Source organism: Callorhinchus milii, unplaced genomic scaffold, assembly GCF_018977255.1.
Source record: "Callorhinchus milii isolate IMCB2004 unplaced genomic scaffold, IMCB_Cmil_1.0 Scaffold10, whole genome shotgun sequence".
Classification (NCBI taxonomy): domain Eukaryota; kingdom Metazoa; phylum Chordata; class Chondrichthyes; order Chimaeriformes; family Callorhinchidae; genus Callorhinchus; species Callorhinchus milii.
In genome coordinates, this window is record NW_024704751.1 from 10,948,709 (window position 1) to 10,964,855 (window position 16,147).

Consider the following 16,147-nt stretch of genomic DNA (forward strand, 5'->3'; position numbering starts at 1 on the left):
GTGTGCAAATCAGCTGCTGTGTTAATCGCAAATACATAGTCATCACAGTTTCAGGAAAATGTGACTTGTGAGATCTTTTACAATAGTCTTTTATTGCTGCATTTTATCAGTGTAATTGCTTGACGCAAACCCAAGGGGGATTTTGTAACAACACAACAACAAAAACAAAATTACATTTATAGAGTGGCTTTCAGGTCTGGAGGACATCCAAAGTCCCAATCTCCTCCGTTACTAATTTCCCCTCTTATAATAATTACAGGGGATTTTGTTCTAATCTTGGATTCATTAATTCAAATCAGACTTGACTGAAAAGTTCATTTGAGTTATTAAATAGCACTGGTCAATGGGAACTTTGAAAGCATCTTTGCAGCATCCAGAGAAATGCACAGTGAGTGTGAGCTTATTGTTTAATTCCTTTGTAATTACACAATAATCATTGTTTCAGATAATGTTGACTACAAAATACACAGTCACTACACTTTACAGTAAAATCCTGCGAAGTGTTTTGAGACGAAAACCCAATGTGAAAGGTGCTGAATCACTTGGAAGGATGATAGGAAGTGATGTTATTGTGACTTGTAGCTCTGCAAAGGTGAACACTATGAAACACGAGTGTCTTAACCAGAAACAGGGCTTGTTTGTATTAAGTTAATTTTTTCTTCATTTATTTCCTCAATCGTCATCTCACTGTTGGTGAATTAACCTGATCCAGGAAGTTCCCAGCTTCTGAAGGAATATTAATAAGAAACTTATTTTCTCACCAGTACAACAACAGCAAAAGGAAATGATGAAACTCCTGCCCATAGCATCAACAACATGTTTCACTGTTCATGGAGGATGTAACCAATATCCCTTTGGGAAACAGAGAACTTTACTCAATAAAAATTAGAAAAAGCTTTCTAGGATATTGAGAATTTGTGATGCTGGTTTATTACGGGAGGTTACCTCGTTTCTATTGGGTTGTTTGTAGTTTATTCTCCAAAACCTGAGTCTCAGCAGAATTTCCACACAAAAGGCAGGTAGGTCATGGGTTAGGCAGTGAAATACTGAGGGCAAAATCTGCAGGATTAACATGATCCTCTTTTAGCACAAAAACATGGGAAAATAGGAACACGCGGAGGCTTTTCAGAGAGAGAGAGACACACATACACAGAGACACACACACATATATACACACACAAAGACAGAGAGAGAGATATCCATCTGACCAGGTATATTTGACCTTGAGTCAGAAAGGTGACATTGTTGTATCTTTATACACTACACTAACCAATGCCAAATAAAAAAAAATCAGTTTAGAAATTATATTTTTTATTGATTAGAACTGTTTTAATGTAAATATATATATTTTTAAATAAACCCCCCAAACTGTGATGTTGAGGGCCTCTTAGCTGAGCGAGTGAGCGAGCATTGTCTAGCGGAGGGCAAACACTCTGAGCTCAGTGGAGTGAAACACATTGACCTCACACGACATCGAGGAGAAAGTTCTGCAGCCAAACTGCAATGGTGAGTGAGGATAGTGAGCTGGGCATTGTGAACATTGTGCTGATGGACTTCTGTCTGTCTCAAGGCTTCATTTGAGGTTTGTCGACACAATTCTATACGGAAAATGAAAAATGAATGTGTTCCTATTAAAAAGGATTCCCATAACCGTCCCCTCCCCCCCCACCCCCCACAACAGAAACTGTACTTTACATTTATACACTGGTTTCTTTATTGTATAATTATTTTATAATTGTTTTAAGCTGACCAACAATTCTGCAGGTAAAATTGGCCATTCTATTCACGATTTGTGGGACACTGCTTTGCGCAAATTGTCCACTGTATTTTGTTTGCCCACATAACAAAATACAGTCACTCCACTTCAGAGTAAATCCTGGGACGTGCTTTGACACTGTATTTTGTAAAGCGAAGCTGCACAACAAAGTACCCACAAACAGCCACTTAATGAACACCAATTGTATCTGGGGATTGTTCACCAGGACACCAGGAGAAACTCTTTTCTCTTATAATATCATCATCATTATTATAATAATACCACCATGGAGTTTTACCCTAACCTACGTGAACTCAAAGTCCTGATGTGGGGCTTGAGCTCAATACCTTCTGGTTCAGAGGCAAGAGCATTACCAACTGAGCCAGGCTGACACCCATAAGGACATTTGGACTGTTTTCAGCAGATTACGACTGGGAGGGGAAGGGATTCTCGTGCTCTCAATGTTGAAGGCTGCTACATGTTTGACAAAGATACAGGTTCATATCAAGGAGAGTGGAACAGTTGTTGCCTTGAATTACGTTTGCTTGGATGCTGAATGCAGCGAGAATAAGGGATCCATAATAATAATTTCCTTTCAAGGTTGTGACATCTTAATGTTGTGAATAGATAGCTATCAAGGTGAGACCATTGTCAGCATCAATATTCTATCAAATGACCATGAGCAGACTGTAAGGCCAGTGAAATGGATGAAGCAGATTGTTTGCTTCTGATGCACACAGAAATACATTTTCTTTAAGCAAAATTGGTGCTTCTCGGGGACAATAAATGGGTTGTGGCAGGGTTGTGAACCTGGCCTTGCAGCGAATGTGATTCTAAAGAAAATGTGCCGTGGGGAATACAATGCATAAAAGAGCTTGTACCTCTTTCACATTGCCAGGCCTTGCTTCGTGAATTACTTCATCTTGAACAATCTCAGCAACTCTCTGCAAAAAAAATTTTAAAAATTCTGAAAACTCAGGGCATCCTTGCTCATGGAGTCACCTAGTGCATGGTTAGAGCACTCGCCTCTCACTTGAGAGGACCTGGGTTCGATTTCCGGGCAGGAAGAATCCTTAGGCAAGTTTCCTTACTCCTCACGCCTTTGTTTACCAGCAGTCAGTAGGAACACGGTTGTTAGTCAATTGGCAGATCACTTTCCTGGGTTAATAATCCCTCCAAAAAAAACAACTCAATCCACGACTGTTTGTAGGACACTGTGTGCGCAACTGGCTGCTGCCTTTCACCCACAAATACAGTCACTACACTTTACGTTATATTCTGTGAAGCACTTTTAGACATCTCAACAACATGATAAGGCACTATATCAAATGCAAGGATTATTATTATGTCAAACAGCAAGTACATTTAGTACAGTAAATGTACACCCTGATGGGTTCAGTATCTGCCAAACACTTTTATGTTATGTTATTAAAAAAACTGCTGTTAGCCATGGACATAAGTGGATCGAATGTCTGAGCTGTAAAGCTACCCTCAATGCCGAAGCACATTGTAATTAGGTTAGGAATATATTTCCCGCAGTAGTTGAATTAAATGGCCCGAGGCCCTGTGTGTATATATGGGGATCACACTTGGGTCTAAATTTACTCTATTTATACGGCATTTTAGAATGTCCAGAACTTGGCAAATACTGTGGCTGAATTCAGTCTTTGAGGTTTGAAGCTCGATTCCCATTGATCTTCAAAGAAATTTGCAGAAAAGCTCTGGATATGCAAATTCTTAAATTTTTGCAGCATAAACTGAGTAAATCTCAACTCGTTTGGAATTTCTCTCCCACTGAGCCTGACACCAACATACCTTTCAGAGATTAATTCAGGTTATACCTCTCTCTCTCTTTCTATCTCTACCTTTATGTCTGTTGACTAATTTTCCATGGCACCATTGGCCCATGGCCAATTTAACAAGGCAGTTCCTGCAGTCAGGGAGAAGATTACCTCCATCTCTAAGGCAGAAGAGAAACTGTTATTGGTGAAGGATCTGCTGATAATAAAAATCGAAATTAACACGGTATAAATAACGCATGTTTTCACCTGATCAATTGGAAGCTCCACCTTAGTATTTTCATCGTCAGGAATTTCATGAGCTCCCTGCAGCTCAGCTCTTTTCTCATTCACCTTAAAAACGCTCCCGTTCTCTAAAATATAATATGATACAATTTACATTTACACAGCGCCTTGCACATCAAGAGGCTGGGTTTCAGTGCTTCACAGTGCTGGTTGTGGGCGGGGGAATGGGTAAAGATGACCGAAAGCTCAGTCAAAAATGTAGATTTTGACACATGGGTTTATGGTGAAAACATTCCACACTTTGTGTTTGTGTGTCCATGCATGTGTGTATATGTGTGTGTATGTGTGTATATGTATGTGTGTGTTATGAACAAGCAGCATCGGAACCCAAAGCAACGTGTTTCTGATGATATTTTTCAATGCTCGTACCTGTGGTTGCTGCTCTGGCCTGTGAAATCTTTGTGAATTTCCGATGGGTCCACACAGTAACCGGCTTTGTATAGAATACAGAATGATTTTGGCTGCTGGCGTTTGTGTCTCTCTTTACGACCATCCGTGGAGAGACTATAATGCCGGCCTTTCCCGCGTTCCCAGTGGATTGGACACGACGATGATTTGGCTGTGAATACAGACCATTAGGTGGTGCCGTGTTTTTGACTTGTGACAAGATGAAAAATCAGAGTTTGATAATAAAAGAGTCAAGCAGCTAAACTCACTCAAAATAAACTCACAAATTACTGTATATTTTGAAGCCTGTTTATCCTTGTGAACAGTGAACACAATAAAACAAGCTATCCACCCAGGCAGGTCAGGGCGAAACCTTGGGCAAGTTTCCTTACTCCACACAGAGCCTAATAATAACCCCTCCAAAACCAAAAACAATAATAAATTGGTCATTTTCAATCTACGACTGTTTGTGGGACATTGCTGTGTGCAATTGGCTGCCGCGTTCGCCCACAAATATACAGTCAATTCACTTTACAGTGTGTTCTGTGAAGCGCTTTGGGACGTCCTCCCGACGTGAAAAGCGCTATATCAAAAAAAAATGCAAAATGCAAATGCAAGGTTCAAGTCTCACATCGGGACTTTGAACTCATATAGCTAGGCTGACATTTCAATGCAGAGCTGAGGGTAGGCTGCATCAGTCTGAGATGTCGTTCTTTGGATGAGATATTAAACTGAATGCCTTTTCAGGTGGACATTAAATATTCTGTGGCACTATTCAAAAAGAGAAGAGTTTCTCCCAGTGTATTGGTCAGCTGTCACCCAAATAAAACTGGTCATTCACTCCATGGTTGTTTGTGGGACATTGTTGTGCGCAAAAGTGGCTGCCATATTCACCTGCAAAATACACAGTCACTACACTTTACAGTAAATCATGTGAAGTGCTTTGAGACATTGTCTTGATGTGAAAGGCGTGATATCAAATTCAAGGAGTATTTATTTATATATTTACGTGCTTGTTATTTAGTGTGAGATGAAGCCGATGCAGCCTGGAAGCACTTTTAGAAGATTGTAATGAAACTAAGCCACAGAAACACAATCCCACAAATGGCCTTTGCCTATTGATTCCCTCATTTATCGACTGTGCGGTGACTGGAGATCGAAGGTTGACCACAAAGATCCGATCCTTTTTGCAGATTAGCTGATGGCATTGATTAGTGATGCCCCGCTTTCACTGACAACTAGGGTTTATGTGCTTAATAACTCGGACTTACATAGTGCCTTTCACATACGTGTATCTACCTCCAAAGTCTTTCACAGAGACAATAGGGAACAGAGAGGAGAGGAAGGACAATTTAAAAGGATTGATCAGTGGCAAGGTGAGATAGCTATTGAAGACATTTCAATTGTACAAATGTATTTACCAATTTGCCCCTTAAAGGTAGTACAATCCGCCTGCGCACATGGACGTTAAATATCCCACGACACTAACTGGATATAGAAGGGCTTTTCTCCTGACCTTCAAGGCAACAATCCCCCAGATTAATTGGACATTCTTCTCATGGCTGTTTGTGGGACCTCCTTGACTACGCGGTTTGTCTACAAAGATTCAGGTAGATGGAAAAGGGCCCGTAGCACCGTGTACAAAAAGAGAAGGGATTTTTTTCTGCCCTCCTGCCTGACAATCCCCAAGATAAAATTGGTCGTTCACTTCATGGCTGTGTGTATGAAATTGCTGTTTGCAAATTGGCTGCGGCGTTTCACCTGCAAAATACACAGTCACTGCACTTTGCAGTAAATTCTGTAAAGTGTTTTGAGGCATCTCAATGATGTGATGAGGCACTGTATGAAATGCAAGGATTATTATTAATTTGAAAAGGACCATTTTACTCCCACCCCTTTGGTACAAGTGAAGAAGATTAATTGTCTGTCTAATTGTCCTATCGTGACCTCACCAGGAATCCAGCCTAGTGTTTGGAGACAGTATAAGTATTCTCTTTATGGAGGATACATGCTGCTTAAGTATATGTAAAATGTAGTGTTGTATGCTGACTTCATTCACTGCAGGATCAATAAATGAGTGAATCTTGCCAGTAGACATCTGGTGTACAGTTAGACACTAGCTATCAATATTGCTCTATATTTAATCTTTCATCTTTCAGCCACACAGTGTGGAAACTCCAGCTGCAGATATTTTAATATAAAAACATATTTGTTTTGATTGTTTATTTAAATGTTTATTTAAATGTCAGCTCCCTGTTGCCCTCTGGTGGTCATTATCTGCAGATCCGCCTCCACTCCCTCCACACATGTTGGCGACTTGATCTCAGATTCTAATTGAAACAACACAACACTGATGTGGACATCGCACAGAATGTAAACCATGAACCACAGCATCAAAAGTGTAACCTAAACCTGTCATAGTATTCAGTCCCACATTCTTTGCTCTAACTGTACGAGGCAACCTCGGTAATGATAAAAATCCTTGCATTTGATACACCGCCTTTCACATTAATAATATATTAATCCTTGCATTTGATACAGGGCCTTATCACCTTGTTGAGACGTCTCAAAGCGCTTCACAGATATACTGTAAAGTATAGTGACTCAACTGTGTGGATGCTTTGCAGCACTGAATGATTTTTCCAGGTTTGTATATATTTCTGGAGTCCTGTAGCTCAGTGGTTAGAGCACTCGCTTTGCAAGTGAGAGACCTGAGTTCAATTCCAGGCAGAGGGCGAAACCCTGGGCAAGTTTCCTTACTCCACACAGAGCCTAATAATAATCCCTCCAAAACCAAAAACAATAATAAATTGGTAATTTTCAATCCACGACTGTTTGTGGGACATTGCTGTGCGCAATTGGCTGCCGCGTTCGCCCACAAGTATAGTCAATTCACTTTACAGTATATTCTGTGAAGCGCTTTGGGACGTCCTCCCGACGTGAAAAGCGCTATATCAAATGCAAGGATTATTATTATTATTATTATTATTATTTCTGTCATGTAAGAACTGCATAACAATCCTTGCATTGGATATAGCGCTTTATCACGTCTTTGAGACGTCCCAAAGCGCTTCACAGAATATACTGTAAAGTGAATTGACTGTATATTTTGTGGGTAAAAAATATGGTGTCTTCCTGCTATCCAGGGTCTTGTTGTGAGAGAAAATTGCTGCTACAATTCCTGACGTAACACTTTTGTGGGTTGGTTCATTGGAGCATCATTGTTATACAATTATACAAATGTAATTTTGCCACCTCTTAAACTGACTCCGATGCCCCAGGTAACCATTGCACAAAGTGTCGTACATCAATACAGGGAGATGGCATCAACCCTCACCTGGGCTCAGAGACAACAGCGGTCACTTGGGTGAGAGATTGGCAACTGTATCCCAATGTGAACTGTACCCCAATATGGCAGGTCGGATACCGAGCAAGACATGACGGTAGACATGGTTAAGAAGAAGATTTCAAGGTGGGATTTAAAGACGGGTAGAGAGTGGGCGAGGCAGAGGGATAGAGGCAGGTGAAAGGCACGGTGACTGAAGGTCCGGCTACCGATGGTGGGACGGAGGGGATGAGGGACGCGTGGTCTCTTAACTGAGCAGAAGGACATTAATAATAGTCTGGTTGTGTCTCTGAGATCATAGAATCATAGAATCATACAGCACAGAAGGAGGCCATTCAACCCATCGCATCTGTGCTGCTCTTTGATAAGAGCTTCCAATTTAACCCCACTCCCCCGTGCTCTCCCCATAGCCCTGATGAACCCCACTCCCCCGCGCTCTCCCCATAGCCCTGATGAACCCCACTCCCCCGCGCTCTCCCCATAGCCCTGATGAACCCCACTCCCCCGCGCTCTCCCCATAGCCCTGATCAACCCCACTCCCCCTCTCTCTTCCCATAGCCCTGATCAACTCCACTCCCCCGCGCTCTCCCCATAGCCCTGATCAACCTCACTCCCCCTCCCTCTCCCCATAGCCCTGATCAACCCCACTCCCCCGCTCTCTCCCCATAGCCCTGAACAACCCCACTCCCCCGCTCTCTCCCCATAGCCCTGATCAACCCCACTCCCCCGCTCTCCCCACAGCCCTGCAAACTTGTACTCCCCAAATAATTATCTTCTCTCCTCTCTCCCTCTGATTAGAGATATCGTCTGCTCAAGACACTACTGCAGTGAGCTCCAGCAGCAACCTGCAGGGTCACCACAGCCTGAGGCCTGTGACAGAGACAGTTACAATGGACTCTTCTGTGTGATGTGATAAGATGTCAAATGCAAGAATTATTATTATTACAAAATTGTATCTCTTACTTCTTCTTTGTTTGAATTCTTATGTTGGATTCTGATCACCTGATGATGTCTGAAAGCAAACATTGAAACAGTCAATTCGTTTCTAACACTTTGGCCTCACCAAACCCAGATCAGACTCTCCGAGCCCTCAAACAGTCTTGTGTATCATTATTCTCAATTAGTTTTATCCAAAGGTTCATGGAGGATGACTAACTGTATCCAGTGGAATGTTGCCCTTGAAACTCAGACAAAAGCCTCCTTTTTGAATTGCGCGTTGGAATCTTTCACCTTAACAAACAGATGGGTTCAACGTCTCATCTGAAGGCCGGTAGAGCAGAGCAGCACTCCCTCAAGTTATAACAAGTGAATGAACAAGCGATGAAACGGTAACTGAAGTCTGTGCAACTGCAAGATGTACCTGTGAGTATTGCGTGAGGGTATTTTGTCCCCCAGGAGTTCAAGATATGGCAGGTGTTTAAACTTTTCAGACCCAACACCGACATAGTACTGTCCACTCTCCAGCTTGGTGCCCCTGTCTATCACACTCCCATCCAGTGTGTAAAGTCTGTGAGAAATAAATCAATGCTCAGCAATGAATTCGCCCACAAAACACCAGGTCAATCCAGTCAATTTGATATCGCGTTTTATCACTTTGTTGAGACGTCTCAGAGCGCTTCACAGAATATACTTTAAAGTGGAGTGACAGTGTATTTGTGGGCGAAATGCAGCAGCCAATTGTGCACAGCAGCGTCCACAAACAGTCACGGATTGAGTGACCAAATCATTGTTGTTATATTTTGAAGGATGAATGAGATGAAGGGCCTCCTTCATCCGAAGTTTGTGACTTAACCCACGTGGATTGTGAGTGCAGGATAAGACTGTATTAAACTGGATTCAGAGTGAACGATAAGTGACGGCTGATGGAGTGTTTTTGGAGCTGCTCACCTGCGTGCAGCTCCAGTCCGTAGGTTTGCTTTCTCTGTTACCATGGCGAGGATGGTATCCCAATCTGACATCACGTGTTTGGGAATAACTAATCGAAACGGTGCAGTGAGGAGGTCTCCGTTCCTAAAAATACTGGACAAGCAGATGTTTAATAAAGAGGAAATTCCCAAAGCCGACCAACGGGAAAGTACCAAAATCAATCGGAGCTAATATACCATCACACAACACTAACATTAATACCTATTCATTAGCCCCCATCCCCCTGGTTTCCACAGATAAAATAATAATGTAATAAGAGGCCCAGCCAGTCCGCTCTGTCAGTTTCTTAGTTTGCTTTTTCAGCTCATTTTCCTGCCTTACCTCCATATCGTTTAAAATCTTACTTCCCGATGATCTGTCCATTTCCCTTTATGAACCTCATTCTCGCAATCCTAACTAGAGTGAAGCTACAGAGTTCCCATTTAAGTGTCTCTTTGCCACTGCTTATCACTGGAACATTGATGCTTTTCATGCTGAGATCTCTGTGATGGCTAATTGCAGAGCCAAAGATTTTTACCTACCTGATGGCATTTGGGATCTGACAGGCACTTGTGATTTGGATTGCCAACTATCATTACATGATCAGTGTACTTACTTGATGATACATGGCATCTGAATGTACTTGCTCCATCTTGCCGAGGTGTGTCCTCTATAGGGATAGACAATCCTCACCTGAAACAACATTAAATAGACAATACTATTATTATTATAATAATAAGGATTATTATTTATTTATTATAGTACACATGTATTTACCTTGGCTGCAGAACTCAAGGCCAATTGGCAAAAACCAAACGAAAGAAATAATAATAATAACAATAATCTTTGCATTTGATATAGAGCCTTATCACGTCTTTGAGATGTCGCAAAGCGCTTCACAGAATATACTGTAAACTGTACTGACTGTGTTTTGTGGGCGAAACACGGCAGCCAATTGTGCCAATAGTATGGCAGGGAGTGAAAATGAGCAACAATGAGAGGTTGCAGTCATTAGATACCCTGATACACAGTTTGACTTGATGGTAGACCTTGCTATCCTTGGATCTAATTGGAATTCACATGGTTACATGAACGGTTCAGACAAACGCATTGGCTCCTGAAACCGAGCTAATTGCATCCCGATGCTGATATTATTTTGACATCAAGCTACCAACGGCACCAGCCTTGCCTGCAGCTTGGAAATAGGGTTTAATTGAGTTCAGTCTCACTGTTTCCACTCAGCTCCAATCCATTTGAGATGGACAAAAGCAATCTGGGATTTTTTTAATTCAGATTTCATCTGAGTTATGCCACTAAGGCTTCAGATCAACAAATTTTTTCAGACGTCTGTGTATGAAATCTTTGAAAGCGACTTTTTGATTAAGCCCACAATGGTCCACTCACTTCATCTCGCTTACAAAAATCTAATCCCAAATAAATCACTGATTTACACCTTAAACACTACACAGCCAGGCTCCAGCTATTAAACCAAAATCTCTTCCAATTTCTTTTGTGACCAGACCAAACCCTTTGCTCAGATTGCATTTCCAATCGAATCTAACTCTACAGGTATTTCCAATAGCTGCTTCTGTACCTAATTACCTCGAGCAGTACTTCCAACAAACAATTGGTCCAGGTCTCCTTCAGATCTTCATTCTGACAAGTGGAAGTAAATTTGCCATCAATAAGTCCATTCCAATGCGAGAATCTTTCTTTATTCTCAATATGTGACTTTATTAATGAATGAACCAAACTGAAAATGTCTGTGTTAAATTTTCCTGAGGAGGTTTATGTAAAAGTTGTTTACCTTGGTCCGGGCAGGGGTTAAGGAAGCACCAACTACAAAGTACACCTTACAATGCAATACAAAATACAGAGTCACTATATTTTATAGTAAATCCTATGATGTGCTTTGAGACATATTCTCGACATGAAAGGCGCCATGTCAAATGCAAGGATTAGTATTATTATTATTATAAAGCGTTTTGCAGAGCTGACTGAGAGAATGAGCTGGGGCTGGCACTAGCTGAGGGGAGGGGGAAGATAATATTAATAATAATAATCCTTGCATTTGATACAGCTCTTCATCACGTCGTTGAGACGTCTCAAGATGATTAAAAGCACAGTCAAATAGAAGTGTTAATACAAGCTTTAAAGAAGGGGAAGAAGGCATCTGAATTGTTTTAGAAATAACATTCTTCAATGTGAACTCACCATCAGATTGTGCTTTCTTCTGTTTCCATCCGGCTTTTTGTTCCCATTTTGTAAATAGCTATTTAGGGGGAAAAAGCTTGTGTTAAACACAGTTAATGGGGGAAGAACAACAACAACAACAAGATTCCATTTATAGAGCGCCTTTCACGTCGGGAGGACGTCCGAAGGCGCTGTACAGTTGGGTCAGGACCCAAGCAAGAGGGAAATGGTCAGGGTGAGGGAAGGGATGGAGCGAGGAGGGGGTAGAGAGTCGAGAGGAAGAACATTGAGAAGAGGATGGAGGGTCCCGAGAGAATGAACCTTAAGTGGTTTGTTCCTTAGCCAAGAATCCTGAAGGCAATTCCCCATTGCTACTCCCCAGTTGAGGTCACCTAACTCAGTATAGACTAGGGATTGAACTTGGCACCTTCTGGTGCTGTGTGGTTGATGTTTTGAGCAGTGCATTTACTAATGGGGGCATTCGGGAGAGAGACTCATCTCTTAACTTATTGTGGAAAACATAGAACAGTCTAATGTCATGGCAAGTGGGACTGGACTGAGATAAGGCTGACTCATAATTTTATTGCAGTTTTAAAACTGACCAGTTATCTTGTTAACATCACAAGGAAACTTAGCATATCTGACCGCTAGCCACGACATGTCCTCTACAGCTCTTGGCCAATGTTTTAGGTGTGTGTCCAAAACAACAATGTATCTCACATACATTGTGGCCAATTTATCCTTGGGACTGATTTAAACTACACTAGTGTGGCAAGAAATCAAAACTGAGCAAAGGAAGTGATCTGTGAGGCATTGCTACATTATTAAGAGTGGGATTAAGTTGATTTAGTTGAACAATACCATGGCTGGAATACAGAGATGACTGGACTGGTTCCAGTCTTGGATCAATCTAAATGCAAGGGAAGGAAATTAAACCAATAGTGACCCTTAAGATGCTTTAACTCAACCTCAGAGCCAGGAACAGAGAATGTTTGTATTTAGCATACCTGTGATGGGTTTAGCATACCTACCATGGGTATTCCATGCCGTGGGCCTCTCTCACCACAAAGCCACTCATAATCATAAAGGGAGGATTAATCGTGAAGGGAGGAATTAAATGAATTCAATGTCATTCACTGGTCAGATTGTCATGGCTAAGAATCAGCCCCAGAGCCAAGGTTGACTTGAACCCATTTACAACAACAACTTGCTTTTAGATAGCACCCTCCACACCAGGCGGAGTCCCAGAGGGCTTAACATTTACCTGTCTTCTCAAGTCAATGTGGCTGTAATGGGATGGTGACGGATCGTTTTCTGGGAGTAATAATTCCGCCCCCAAAAAAAATTGGTCACTCAATCCACACTGTTTGTGAAATATTGCTGTGTGCAATTGGCTGCCTTGTTTCACGCACAAAATACACATTCAATTCGCTTTACAGTGTATTCTGTGAAGCATATATCAAGCACAAGGATTATTATTATTATTCCACAATTCTAAGCAAACTGGGAAGAATTTCACCTGGGTTTTATTAAGCCAGGAAAGCAAAACTCACTGTATCCACCAACAATAATTACAATAACTGGAGCTTAATGCATCCCTTCATACTACCTACCCCCTCCCTTTGAAATGCTAGAGAAATATAGGTAATACATCTTCCAGAAAAACTTGCTCTTTCTTAACTCGCCGCTACCCGTTCTTATATTTTTAACTTTTATTAGCCAGTAATTTTCCACAACAAACTGTGTTAGCAACGACTTGCAATGAAGATGCAGGTTTACAGCTATGAGCAACTGTGGTCCAATATTATTTTCCACTTTGTTGATGTTCAAAATCCTGGTCAATACACTTTTGTTGCAGATTGCAAAATGTTGTCTACTTGTTAATGTTTTACAAAGGCTTTACTTTCAAATGTCTCAAATTGAATAAAACCATCAATTACGGGCACAAACTGTTAAGGTTCACAGACCTTTAGTTTAGCTGTAATAGATCTCTATAACAGCGTGACCACAAAACTAGTTACGTTCAAGGTTCAACCAGCGCATTCATGTCAAATACATGCAAAATGTCACTTCTGCAGTTTATCTTTGTTGACTATCTGCAGAAAGAATCAGCGATTGAATTCTACTATTTAGGGCTTCAAGACCAAACGTTTTTTTTAGTGTATTTTCCTTATAGTACAAAGCTGGTATTGGTTTATCTGGGTCACTTAACTTAAATCTTAGCTCGACACAAACTATCACCCAAACGGAATATGTTGCATTCCTGTGACCGCTTGTGGTTGTAATTTAAATCAATTAGATTTAATAACTTCGAGTCACTAAAAATGCTAACTATTTGTTAATCAAAATGTATTTCTAAGGACCTTATGGGGTAAGTTTGCACACGGATCTAGATGTGAAGTTCTGTAGTTTAGTGGTTGAGCACTCGCCTCACAAGCGAGAGGACATTGGTTTGATTCCCACGCACAGCGAAAATGTAGGGCAAGTTTCCTTACTCCACATTTCTCTGTTTATCAGCAGTAAGTAGGAATCTGGTTGTTAGTCGATTGGCGTATCACTCTTTCTGGGGTAATAAGCCCTTCAAGAAAATAGTAATAATTTGGTCACTCAATCCACGACTGTGTGTGGGACACTGCTGTGCGCAATTGGCTGCCGCGTTTCGCCCACAAAATACAGTCGATTCACTTTACAATATATTCCGTGAAGCGCTTTGAGACATCTCGAAGACATGATAAGGCGTTATATCAAATTCAAGGATTATTATTTGCTCCATTAACACATTTCATTGTGTTCAGAATTTGTCAATTTCTTAAAAACTCTGTTTTCTGTAATTTCTTTCAAAAACTAGAGAAGGGAGTTGATAGATAAAAACTAAAGTCAGGAGTAACAGAGCGCGGGGGCAGAATGGCAGGTAGCTGCCCATTGCTGGTGAGGTAGATTGGGTGGAGGACATTAAGCAGTAGGCCAGTGTTTGCTGAGTGGAGGGAGCAGCCAGGGTGGAGGAGGTCAGAGAGCTGAGGACGGGCTGGGCTGTGGAGAGATTATTAAATAGGCGATACCCTATTACTCATTTCAACAAGGAGCTTGACATTAATTTTTAATGGGACCTTCAATGTAAGGTCCTGTTAATCAGGCTATTTATTTTTGAACACTGATGAACAAATGTGAAACGCAGAATAAGATTAGCAATAATTGCACTTACTCTAATTTTTTAAACTTCTCAAATCCTGCTGCCACATAATGGCATCCGTTCTGTAGATCATTTAACTCGAGGACTCTGTGTCCTTCCCCTGGAGTGTAAATCTTTCTCACGGCCACGGGAGCATTGATGTTACTTGTTACTTCATTTAAAAAAGTTTCAAAAGTCAGTATCTGCCTCTGGTTAACCACAAACTTCCTTCCAGTGAAAAACGGATCTCCATTCTTATAGAGGACCACATTCTTAGCCTGAGGGGCAGCAAACACTCCTGGGGAGGTCATTTTCCTTAACTTGAAGCAAGCTTTCTGCCGTTGTCCACATAGTTCAACTGTTGTTGAAGCTACAGGGTGCGTGAACAACTATACTACATAGAGCTACCTTGGTTTCCATGGTGCTGTTTTCATCAATGGTTGCTTTGTGTTTAGTGCTGCCAACAAAACAGCAGCTCGGGCCAATCAAATAAATTCACACCTATTGTTTGGCTACTTGCTTCTAAATGAAAGAATGCCACTGCCCTAAGCTCTGCCCATTTACAAGGAGAGATGCTACACGGATGCATTGCAGCAATAGCAGGTTTAACTGTGCCTCAAATGAGGCATTGCGGAGCATTTTGCAGGTGAGGTGATGGCAGGTTGGGAGTCTGTCCAAAGGAGGTAAACACAACCTGTTCTGACTGAAAAATTAAGGTACAGAAAGGGCCATGTGATCCTGAATTCCCATGTCTTTTTTTTAAATTGTTGGGAAAGAGCTGAGGGCCTCCTCTCCCACATTAATACTGTCACCGGTTTGGGTTAGTTATACTGGTATCAGAGCTCTGTGTGTGGGTAAGTGTGCACACACAGTGTGAGTGCATTAGAACTGTATTCATTTGGGTAAATGTGCACACAGCACTCTGTTATTATGGTCATTCATGTATATTTGTGCTCTGTGACATATGTGTGTTAGGGCAACAACTATCGAACATAGGAATCCATTTCAAACACCATACATTAATTCTTGACCAGGTGACAGGTATGCAAACAGACCATTCTGCATTATTATAATAATCCTTGCATTTGATAGTACCTTACCATCTCCTTGAGACGTCTCAATGCACCTCACAGAATATACTGTGAAAATGAATTGACTGTATATTTTGTGGGCGAAATGCAACAACCAATTGCACACAGCAGTGTCCCACAAACAGTTGTGGATTGAGTGATCAATATTTTTTTTTGAAGGGACAATTATTTATTTATTTTATTTCACTTTTGTTAGCAGCCTTCAAAGTCAGCCTC

The 16,147-nt window shown here is 41.3% G+C and overlaps 1 protein-coding gene across 2 annotated transcripts; it reads right to left on the minus strand.

Annotated features, from left to right (window-relative positions):
- Positions 1-549: 549 nt before the first annotated feature.
- Positions 550-15,464, minus strand: dcdc2b (doublecortin domain containing 2B). 2 transcript variants are annotated; one of them, XM_007904316.2, is made up of 10 exons: positions 14,874-15,464; positions 11,693-11,750; positions 10,095-10,171; positions 9,461-9,592; positions 8,934-9,080; positions 8,537-8,585; positions 4,210-4,399; positions 3,805-3,908; positions 2,638-2,700; positions 550-726 (listed from the first exon to the last, which is right to left on the minus strand). In XM_007904316.2, exons 1-10 carry the CDS (start codon positions 15,149-15,151, stop codon positions 685-687), a joined length of 1,140 nt encoding a protein of 379 aa, XP_007902507.2. In that variant the 5' UTR covers positions 15,152-15,464; the 3' UTR covers positions 550-684. The 2 variants fall into 2 exon arrangements, with proteins under 2 accessions (XP_007902507.2, XP_007902508.2); XM_007904317.2 differs by lacking the exon at positions 550-726 and adding an exon at positions 1,533-1,598.
- Between the last annotated feature and the right edge of the window lie 683 nt (positions 15,465-16,147).